A 12,086-nucleotide genomic window follows, 5' to 3' on the forward strand; every position below is an offset into this window, starting at 1 on the left:
AAGTACAGCACCCTTTCTTGATCAAGACTCCAGAGTATAGGGATTGAGGGTACATACCTCAATATCATAAAAGCCATCTATGAAAAACCTACAGCAAATATCATTGTCAATGGGGAAAAGCTGAGAGCTTTCCCCCTAAGGTCAGGAACGCGGCAGGGATGTCCACTCTCACCACTGCTATTCAACATAGTATTAGAAGTCCTAGCCACAGCAATCAGACAACAAAAAGAAATCAAAGGCATCCAAATCGGCAAAGAGGAAGTCAAACTCTCACTCTTTGCAGATGATATGATGCTTTATGTAGAAAATCCAAAAGACTCCACCCCAAAACTGCTAGAACTCATACAGGAATTCAGTCAAGTGGCAGGATATAAAATCAATGCACAGAAATCAGTGGCATTCCTATACACCAACAACAAGACAGAAGAAAGACAAATTAAGGAGTCGATCCCATTTACAATTGCACCCAAAACCATAAGATACCTAGGAATAAATTTAACCAAAGAGGCAAAGGATCTGTACTCAGAAAACTATAAAACACTCATGAAAGAAATTGAGGAAGACACAAAGAAACGGAAAAACGTTCCATGCTCATGGATTGGAAGAACATTGTGAAGATGTCAGTGCTACCTAGAGCAATCTACACATTCAGTGCAATCCCCATCAAAATACCATCTACTTTTTTCAAAGAAATGGAACAAATAATCCTAAAATTTGTATGGAACAAGAAGAGACCCCGAAAAGCCAGAGGAATATTGAAAAAGAAAAGCAAAGCTGGTGGCATCACAATTCTGCACTTCCAGCTCTATTACAAAGCTGTCATCATCAAGACAGTATGGTACTGGCACAAAAACAGACACATAGATCAATGGAACAGAATCGAGAGCCCAGAAATGGACCCTCAACTCTATGGTCAATTAATCTTTGTCAAAGCAGGAAAGAATGTCCAATGGCAAAAAGACAGTCTCTTCAACAAATGGTGTTGGGAAAATTGGACAGCCACATGCAGAAGAATGAAACTGGACCATTTCCTTACACCACACACAAAAATAGACTCCAAATGGTTGAAAGACCTAAACGTGAGACAGGAGTCCATCAAAATCCTAAAGGAGAACACAGGGCAGCAACCTCTTCGACCTCAGCCGCAGCAACTTCTTCCTAGAAACATCGCCAAAGGCAAGGGAAGCAAGGGCAAAAATGAACTATTGGGATTTCATCAAGATAAAAAGCTTTTGCACAGCAAAAGAAACAGTCCACAAAACCAAAGACAACCGACAGAATGGGAGAGAATATTTTCAAATGACATATCAGATAAAGGGCTAGTATCCAAAATCTATAAAGAACTTATCAAACTCAACACCCAAAGAACAAATAATCCAATCAAGAAATGGGCAGACGACATGAACAGACATTTTTCCAAAGAAGACATCAAAATGGCCAACAGACACATGAAAAAATGCTCCACATCGCTCGGCATCAGGGAAATCCAAATCAAAACCTCAATGAGATACCACCTCACACCGGTCAGAATGGCTAAAATTAACAAGTCAGGGAAAGGACAGATTTTGGCAGGGATGCGGAGAAAGGGGAACCCTCCTACACTGTTGGTGGGAATGCAAGCTGGTGCAACCACTCTGGAAAACAGTATGGGACGTTCCTCAAACAGTTGAAAATAGAGCTACCATACGACCCAGCAATTGCACTACTGGGTATTTACCACAAAGATACAAATGTAGGGATCCAAAGGGGTACGTGCACCCCAATGTTTATAGCAGCATTGTCCACAATAGCCAAACTGTGGAAAGAGCTAAGATGTCCATCGACTGATGAATGGATAAAGAAGAGGTGGTATATATACACAATGGAATATTATGCAGCCATCAAAGGAATGAGATCTTGCCATTTGCAACGACGTGGATGGAACTGGAGGGTGTTATGCTGAGTGAAAATAAGTCAATCAGAGAAAGACATGTATCATATGACCTCACTGATATGAGGAATTCTTAATCTCAGGAACAAACTGAGGGTTGCTGGAGTGGTGGGGGGGGGGGGGGGTGGGGTGGCTGGGTGATAGGCACTGGGGAGGGTACGTTCTATGGTGAGCGCTGTGAATTGTGCAAGACTGTTGAATCACAGATCTGTACTTCTGAAACAAATAATATAACATGTTAAGAAAAAAGAAAAAGAAGAGTTAGCAGGAGGGGAAGAATGAAGGGGAGTAAGTCGGAGGGGGAGATGAACCATGAGAGACGATGGACTCTGAAAAACAAACTGAGGGTTCTAGAGGGGAGGGGGGTGGGGGGGATGGGTTAGCCTGGTGATGGGTATTAAAGAGGTCACATTCTGCCTGGAGCACTGGGTGTTATGCACAAACAATGAATCATGGAACACTACATCAAAAACTAATGATGTAATGTATGGTGATTAACATCAATAAACAAATGAAAAAAAAAAAAAAGAGAAGATCTGGGAAGTTTCCTTAGTCCTTCATGTTCCTTGGAATGCCTCTGACTTCTTTCTGCATTCTGAGCAAATTCTGTTTCGGAGGGAAAAAACAGCTCCCAGGCCTGTGGCTACCCGAGCTTCCTCCGTCACAGATTCAACACACTTACCCTGTCCTTGCTTTCAGTCATGCTGACTCGCCACTCATTACCACTCCATCAAAATTCTATGCTCAGGGAGCATTGCAAACACTATATGCCAACAGGGAGGCAAGGAATGACAAATACACAAATTGCACATGTCTGCTCAGTGTGTGCTCCATTGCCCCCACCTCAGACTGCACTTACAAAATACATGTTCAAAACTAAGATTATTACAACTTTCAAGATATCAGCAGCAGAGCATTAAACCCAGCCCAGGGCTCCTCTCAGTATGGGATGCTACAAGATTGCTCTAGCCTATGAAGCTAGCCTTTTCTGTATCGAATTTTGCTGAATCACACCCTCCTATTGTTTCCCCCTTTCAGGCTTCTTCTCCTTCCTTATTGGTTTCCCCTAGCAACATTCCCTTGATAAATCACTTGTAAATGAGACCTTTTCTCAAAGTTTGCTTAGGAATCCAACCTAAAAAAGTTTTTATTGGAAATGTTCCTAAGAAGCAAATATGAGATTCAGGATCTGGATCACTTGCTGAACAAATAATAAGCAGCCCACACCCGCCTTCCACAGTACTGGTTCCTAGGGTGCTATAGCATTGCAATTACTAGGATTTCCACCTATGCGATTGGGACAGAGAGGGAAGGAGATGCCCTGGCTTGCATCAGTATCTCTCTTGATTGAGTGCTGGGGTGGAAATGTGGAATTGATTGGGTTTGGAGGAGCACTGCTGATGTGTTACAAAGAGAAACTGACAGGCTCAGTTGAGTTAATTATCAGAGTAATGGAATGAGTATCAGAAATACTCCATGGCAAACTGGAGGGTGTTATGCTGAGCGAAATAAGTCAATCAGAGAAAGACATGTATCATGTGACCTCACTGATATGAGGAATTCTTAATCTCAGGAAACAAACTGAGGGTTGCTGGAGTGGTGGGGGGTGGGAGGGATGGGGCGGCTGGGTGATAGACATTGGAGAGGGTATGTGCTATGGTGAGCGCTGTGAATTGTATAAGACTGATGAATCACAGACCTGTACCTCTGAAACAAATAATACATTTTATGTTAAAAAAGAAAAAGAAGAAGATAGCAGGAGGGGAAGAATGAAGGGGGGAAATCGGAGGGGGAGACGAACCATGAGAGACGATGGACTCTGAAAAACAAACTGAGGGTTCTAGAGGGGAGGGGGTTGGGGGGATGGGTTAGCCTGGTGATGGGTATTAAAGAGGGCACGTTCTGCGTGGAGCACTGGGTGTTATGCACAAACAATGAATCATGGAACACTACATCAAAAACTAATGAGGTAATGTATGGTGATTAACATAACAAAAAAAAAATTGAAAAAAAAACAAACAAACAAACCTCCATGGCAGCATATAAAGAGCCAGAGTCAGCAAACTCTATAATTTGGTGCCAAGTCTGATCCACTACTATCTTTGTAAATAAAGTTTTATTAAAACACATCCATGCTTACTTATTACATATAATCTATGACTGCTTGCAATACACTATAATAGCAGAGTTGAACAGATGTCGCAGAGACTTTAGCGCCCACAAAGCCTAAAATATCGATCTGGCTCTCTACAAAAAAGCTTGCAAATCCCTGTCCTAGATTCTGAGAGCAGCCTGAGCTGTCTCTGGCTTCACACAGACCTCCCCCTTGTGGTCTGTACCTGTCTAAATTTTCCTCTTCTTATGAGGACACCAGTCATTGAAATAGCACACACCTTAATGCAGTATGATCTCATTTTAACTCGGGTTACATCTGCAAAGACCCTGTTTCCAAATATGGCTTATTCACAGATTCTGTGTGGACAAGAATTTTAGTGGGATCCTATTCAGCCCAGTACACCACTGTCACAACAATTAGGTTCAAACCTCAAGTGGCCCAACTAGAGAAATGCTGGCTCTGTTAAGGAATAGAAGGACTGGCTGGAGGCGGAGCAAGATGGCGGAGGAGTAGGAGACCTGGATTTCGTCTGGTCCCAGGAATTCAGCTGAATAGGGATCAAACCATTCTGAACACCTACGAACTCAACAGGAGATCGAAGAAAAGAATAGCAACCAACTCTCTGAGCAGAAAGCGACCACTTTCTGGAAGGTCTTTTCTGATTTGTTTAGTGTATATTTTCTGGGGATGTTGTTACCCTGTTAGCATTCTGTTCTTTCATTCATCTATTCTCCTCTGGACAAAAAAGGAATAGAAGGACTATACTTAGAAATCCAGTGGCAAAAATGTCAGTATGGTTTTAGGAGTCTAGTGGTTTGCGGCATGCCAGACACCTCCTGAAGATAGAGTAGGAGTTACTATACCTTGCACCTCTGACCACAGATGAAAAAAAATGAACAAAATGAATAAAACAGAGTTTGCTAGACCTTTTCGAGTTTTAGAGGCAGCAGGCACTGCGCTTGAGAGTTCAGTTCTGACTCATTTATCAAGTGACCTGGGAGGTTTCCCAGTTTTGAATGGATCTGAGAGTGAAGGCAAGAAAAGTGCTCCCCAGCGGAGTCCAACCACTCCCTTTAGAATTTTGAGGGATTTCCTAGTGATAACACACAGAATAGCAAATACATCTCCTTTCCCAAAACAAAATCCCTCTACTGTTCCCTATATAAATCTCTCAGGGAAAAAAAAAAAAACCTTCAGATACTCCATTAGTAGCAACTACATAATCTGTAATCCATAATCTATATTCCAGTGATCAATGGACTTCTCTCCATCCTGGCTTTGTCCATTTTCAGGCTTCTAACAGCAAGCAAGTTTGAAAGGGCCCCGCAGGATCAGTAATGAAGATGAAGAATTGCTTAACCATGTTTGAATGTAACCTGACTAACCATATTTGAATGTAAAAGAGAGAATAGAAAAGAGATGAAAAGGAGAAAAAAATGTCTTCGTTACAAATACAAGTATAAAGGGGTAGAGTTACTTGTCAGCTTTCCTTTTCCCCAGTGTTTATGATTCCTCCCTTCTATTACTGTAAAAGCAGAGAGTGTTGTTTACATATTTTCCAAGGTAGGTAAAGTCTTAAAAAATTTCTAGTATTTAAAATCAAATGCTTTAAAGAAAATAATATAAAAACATGATCTATATATTACATATATCAAACATGATTCAGTGAATTACAATCCATTTTCATTTAGTTCTTAAATTTCCAATTGGCAAAGCATTTTCGCATAGAAATACAAATACATCTATAGAGAAGAAAATAGAGGATAACGTTATTCCTTTAGAGACTGAAATCAGCAAAGTACAGAGCTTTTCAAATAACTTAAAGTGAAGCCATCTCCTAATACACTTTACAAATGTGCACTAGGCTAAGCTGATACACTATGTGAAATAAAAAATTCCTATCCCATGCATTTGGGGGATGGAAGCATTGCACCAGGACTAAGGATTTAAAAATAAGTAGGATGGGTTGACAGAGGGGAGGGGGTAGGAGGAGGGACAAAATGGGTGCAGGGGAGTGGGAGGTTACAGGCTCCCGATTATGGAAGGAAATAAGTCACAGGGATGAAAAGTCCATCACAGGGAAATATAGTCAATGGTACTGTAATAGCATTGCATGGTGGCAGACAGCTGCTACCCTTACAGTGAGCAGAGCATAACACATGGGCATGTGGAATCACCTTGTTGTACAACTGAAACTAATGTAACATTGTGTGTCAACCTATACTTCAATAAAAATAATGAGCAGGTGATAACTGTGCCCTTAAGGATACACAAACACCAGCACACATACAAGCATGCACACATGCATGCCCATATACAAGAAATACAAGAAATTTAAATGGATAGACTGATATACTCTCAGTATAAACAAAAGTCTTCAACAACAACAACAGCAAAGTCGTGATTGATTCCAAATGAAGTTATCGAAGACCTTACAGAGAAAGTAATATATCTGATGGGACCTAAAAAGATGAGATGGATTTTGTGAGGGAAGTAAAGAATGGAGGACAGGAAGGGGAGGAAGTAGAAGGAACACCAGAGAATCTCGAAGGCTGAGAGGGGTGTCCAAGGAAGAGACGAAGCCCATTAAAACTGAGGAAGAAATGGCTTGTGAAGATGGTGGGCCATGGTCTATGTTTGTACTTTTGGTAGAAGAACATTAAATTTACTATGACTACTAGAAATTAAAATGTCCCTAAATAAAAAGCTTGCATTTTTAAAGTCTAGCAAAATACATGACAAACTTTGTAAAGGAACAAGAAACATTTTTGACAAATAAACATGGGGTATTAAGTGTGTATTGTGTTTTTATGACGTTGTTTTGCATTACATTCATGTCTTGCATTTGTTTTATATCTATGCTTTTTATTACCTTGGGGATAAAGCATTTATATGAAAGCATCCTTTCTACTAAAACACTAGTCGCAGCAGTTGGCATTTAATACCACTCTAAAGAATCATTTTCAGATCCTCTCTTTAGGGAACTATATTTTAGGAGTCGCAAGAGTTTGGAGAAAATAAAAGCAAAGATAGATAAAGAAAAGCAAAAATTAGTGAGAAATTTCTTGGCAAATATCGATCACACTCTGCTACCAGAGTCTAAATGCAACTAGATCTTAGGCATCCACCTCAATTTATGGTACACTTTAAGAAACTAATTTGAGACGAGGGAGCTTACTACCAAACCACAAGCCTCAATATACCCATATCATAAAAGAATTTCTACCTCACTATCTCTGTATGATAACAACAATATAATGAATGTAAGCATACTTTACAAGCTGTATAGGATTTTCCATATGCAATAATAATAATTATTGCCTACTGAATAATATAAAATGAATGATTTTGAATAACTAAATAGAAACTACCCCAATAAGAACTATTAAAGAATATTTTCAGTGCTTATTCGGTGCCAAGTTCTGTGATAAGTCTGCTGCATAATTATTTTATTGAATCCTTTCAATGACCCAATGGAAGTAAGTAGGATCTTGAATTTACAACTGAGAAAACTGACCTAGAAGGGTAATCTGACTTGTCCAAGGAAATCTAGGAAAGTAATACAGAGAAGGGTAATCAGAAAGAAGACCTTAATATAAGCAGCATTAATATCAAAGGCCAGCTATTAACCGTAAGAAATCAACAACTGTAAGAAAAGAAATGGCCCAATATGTAAAATGGACAAAAGATTTGAATTATACACTTTCCAAAGATAAACAGCTGGCAAAGAAGTCTGAGAAAGTGTACTCGGCATCATTAATTATAATGAGAATACAATGAAATACTAATATACGTCTACTAGAATGGCTAAATTTTAAGTTTTAAATTAAAATTAAATAAATGACAATACCAAGGGTTGTGAGGATGTGAAGGAACTTGAACTCTCACATAGTGCTGATGAAAATGCAAAATGGTACAGCCACTTGGAAAAACAATTTGAAATTTCTTAAAAAGCTAAACATACTTAACCACATGATCCAGCCATTCCATACAAAGTACTCACCCAAGAGAAATGAGCACACACAGTCACACAAAGACTTGTACAGGAATGTTCCTATCAGTTTTATTTCAATAGCCAAAAACTGTAAACAAGTAAAATGTTCATGAGATGGTGAAAGGATAAAAAGATTGTGGTATACCTACACAATGGAATAACTATTTGACAATAAAAACTATTAATACACATTATTGCATGGGTCACAGAACCATTGTACTGAGCAAAAAAAAAAAAAAAGCAGGCAAAAAGGAATACAAACCAATTCCATTTATATGAAATTCTAGAAAATGCAAACTAATCTATGTGAGGAAAAGCAGATCAGTGGATGCCTAGGATGAGGTGGGGCAGAGAGAAGAAGGGAGCGACTATAAAATAGGAACAGCAGGGAACTTTCAGAGATGATGAATACATTCATTTTCTTGATTTGGGTGATGATGTCACAGATGTATACCTATGTCAAACCCTATCCGGTTGTACACTTTAAGTATCTGCAGTTTATTTTATGCCAATTATACCTCTCTAAGCTGTTACAAAGCTATAAATTTACTTTCGTGTTTCTGTTATTTTTTTAATGTCTTTTTTTTTTACTGTGAGAATTTATTAACAACATTTTAACAATGGTTTTCTCCGGATAGAGAAAGATTAGAAATTTTCTGAATTTTGTTCTGTGAGTTAATCCTCATTTTTCCAATACACTAGAACAATTACAATATTCTTTTAAAAACTAAATACATTTTAAATTTATTTTTTTAGACTGTCCTTTTATTTTTTTTTTATTCAAGAAAACTTTCTTGGCACATCTACTCTTGGCGCTGCCCAAGACCAGCCCTAAAATGATGACCAATAAAGCAGAGGAGTTGGCTGTCGGGGGAAAGCCAAGTGAAATGTTGTGGAGAACCCAGGATTCTTCCTCCACCTAAGAGAAGGCCAAGCCTGGTGCTGCTGTCAGTGCAACAGGGACAGGGAGCATCCCACCCTGGGAGGAGCTGCTGTCAGTGCAACAGGGACAGGGAGCATCCCACCCTGGGGGCTGCTGTCAGTGCACCAGGGAGAGGGAGCATCCCACCTTGGGGGCTCAGCCATGTGTTTGAAAGATGATGACTCCAAAGTCACAACAATGTCTGTGTTGGGAGAAGTGCTGGAAAAACTGCCAATACCGTTGGAAATCAGTGCTGAAATAAAACATCAATTAAAGAAGGAAATTCGACAGTTTGAATGAAAATATGAAAGAATCTTCAAATTGCTTGAAGGAACGTGAGGATCTCCAGAACTGCAGGAAAAAAATCTTGTGTATGCCATGAAGGAAACAGCGAGACTTAAAAAGACAAGACTTAATAAGGCACCTGGAAGACATACCAGAAAAACTAGAATCTCAACACTTTCTCGCCAAAGATAATCACACCCCAAACTTATAATCCCGTTATCAAAAAGATCAATGAGAAAGCAGAACCAGTTTGCTGTCCTAGAATGCAATGGGATATTGTTGATGTCTCCTAAGAATATGGTCTTCTTAAGGCTAAGGAAAAGCATTGGAACTTTAATGTTATAAGTTTCTGTTAGTAAAATCTGGGCATTCGCCTTTAAAAATTTTTTTATTTTAGTTGACACACAATGTTACATTAGTTTCACACTACAACATAGTGATTCAACTTCTCCACAATTATGCTATGCTCACCACAAGTGTATGTATTTGCATGAACAAAAGACAGGAAAATAAAGCTAGTTTACATATTCTTCCTACTTTCCTACAGTATCTTTTTTTTTGCAAGAAAGATGAATTTTATATTTAAAAATAAAACATCTTTTTAAAAGAAAGCACTGTCTTATTAGAGACTCTTGAAAATTTGCCTACTATACTGGCAATTCTTTCCATACCTAGGTTTGTTAAAATAATCAAAGTCAATTTATAAACACCCGCTTTGGCTGCGGACCTTCACTCTCAGATAAATCGTTGTGACTTTTGCCTTACCCTATTTCACTGCCCTGCCTCCCCCAGGCCTTGAGCTTTGGATGGAAAGAGGGCAAAGATGGAGGGGAAGTACCACTGGGTTCATCCTTTCTTTTGCTAGTCGCAGTGCCTACTTTTTTGACAGCATTTTGAACTTAGATGAAATAGTAAGTTACACAGGCCCAAGGGCAGAAAGGGGGCAATGTTTAGTTAAATGAAGCTGTCACTGTCATCCGTCTGTGCCCAGCCGAGACAGGGCGCGCGCCTGGCCGCCCTCCGCGTGGAACTCTGGCGCCTCTGGAAGGGAAGGGGTGTGTGTGACGCAGTCGCCGCCGTCGCCTAAGGCCGCGTTCCGATTCAGACCTGAAGCCCCTGGCGTCTGGCCACACGCAGTGCCGCCCTGGCCTCAGTTTCCACACTTCTAAAGAAGGGGAGCCATGCTGCCCTGTTTCTTGTTCCTCTCCAAGAATATCAGCCTTTCGCTGGTGTCCCTGCGCAGCGCGCGCCGGGGCTTCACGCTCCTGCCGCTCTGGGTCTCCAGGCGCCCCTCGCGCCCCGGGCCCACTGCCCCCCTGCGCCTGCTGGCGGCAGCCGCCTCCTCCTGGGACCCAGCCGGGCCCGCCTCCAACCACTCCCGGGTGCGCCAGAACTTCCACCCTGACTCCGAGGCTGCCATCAACCGCCAGATCAACCTGGAGCTCTCTGCGTCCTACGTGTACTTGTCTATGGCCTATTACTTCTCCCGAGATGACGTGGCCCTGAACAACTTCGCCAGGTATTTCCTTCGCCAGTCCCGGGAAGAGACCCAGCACGCGGAAAAGCTGATGAGGCTGCAGAACCAGCGGGGAGGCCGGATTTGCCTGCAGGACATCAAGAAACCTGACCAGGACGACTGGGAAAGCGGGCTGAATGCCATGGAGTGTGCGCTGCTCCTGGAAAAGAAAGTGAACCAGTCGTTGCTCGAATTGCACACTCTGGCCTCAGACAAAGGTGACCCCCATTTGTGCGACTTCCTGGAAACACTATCTGAATGAGCAGGTGAAGTCTATCAAAGAACTAGGTGACCACGTGCAAAACTTGGTTAGGATGGGGGCCCCGGATTCTGGCCTGGCAGAGTACCTCTTTGACAAGCACACCCTTGGAGATGAAAACAATCAGAACTAAGTAAGCCACAGGCTGCCTTCCTCACTGCCCAAGCTGTGCCAAAACCCAGAGTCCACACACTCCTGCTTTCTAGCCCTTAAAATGAACCTCTATCTTTATACCCTGTTATGCTGTCCCAATAAAGTGACTTGTAGAGAAAATGTACTTAGCCCCATATTAACAAGGGGTTTTTGTCCAACATCAAGATAATTTTTCCAGCTTGAAATGTAGCCCAGGATATTACAGTATAAAAAAGACTGCGAAAAAGCTACTGAGATTAGATGCAAACTGTCTCCAGTTACCAAATATTCCAGACCATGAACCTTCATTAAAATTCTGTGATTTTCAACTGAACAAGTGCCCATTATTTTCAAGACCTTATGCTAAAGGCTGAAGTGGGAAGATGTAAGATAAATATGCAAATAACTCTAACAAGTTGAAGAACATATACAGCACTGTAAAAACCATACATGCAAAATTCTGTGACAACTTTTACCCTTTCCCAGTATGTTCCAAGAAAAAGTAATGTCTGGCGATGATCTGTTTTTAAAGGATTTTGCAAGCAAATAAATTCAAGAAAAGCTCACAAAGTATCAGTGCTGGCCCTGGAAAGTCACAATGTCTATGAGCATTTAAGGGCTCTGGGAAGTCTTGCAATTAAAAACAAAAAACAAACAAAAAATCTTGGATTATTTTTGTTTAGCTCAGTGCTTCCCAAATATATCCAATCTCAGCTAATGTGTGTGTGTGTGTGTGTGTGTGTGTGTGTGTGTGTGTGTGTGTGTGTTTGAAATGATAATATAGGTCTGATTACAAACTATACACCTCACCACTGGGCTCTATATTCTCCCTTTGACCTACCAAAAAGAGTGAATACACTGCAGAAAACACTCTTCTGTGGCCTATAAAATGGAGGGGAAAAAACATTAGGGTGGAAAAATCAAGAAATCCA

General features: G+C 40.8%; 1 protein-coding gene across 1 annotated transcript; it reads left to right on the plus strand.

Annotated features, from left to right (window-relative positions):
• The first annotated feature begins 10,336 nt into the window (after positions 1 to 10,336).
• Positions 10,337 to 11,800, plus strand: FTMT (ferritin mitochondrial). Its single transcript, XM_027605841.2, is given in 2 exon segments — positions 10,337 to 11,012; positions 11,014 to 11,800. Coding segments are annotated over 2 exon segments (726 nt in total). The 5' UTR covers positions 10,337 to 10,428; the 3' UTR covers positions 11,156 to 11,800.
• The last annotated feature ends 286 nt before the right edge of the window (positions 11,801 to 12,086 follow it).

Source organism: Zalophus californianus, chromosome 5 (genome assembly GCF_009762305.2).
Source record: "Zalophus californianus isolate mZalCal1 chromosome 5, mZalCal1.pri.v2, whole genome shotgun sequence".
Lineage (NCBI taxonomy): Eukaryota > Metazoa > Chordata > Mammalia > Carnivora > Otariidae > Zalophus > Zalophus californianus.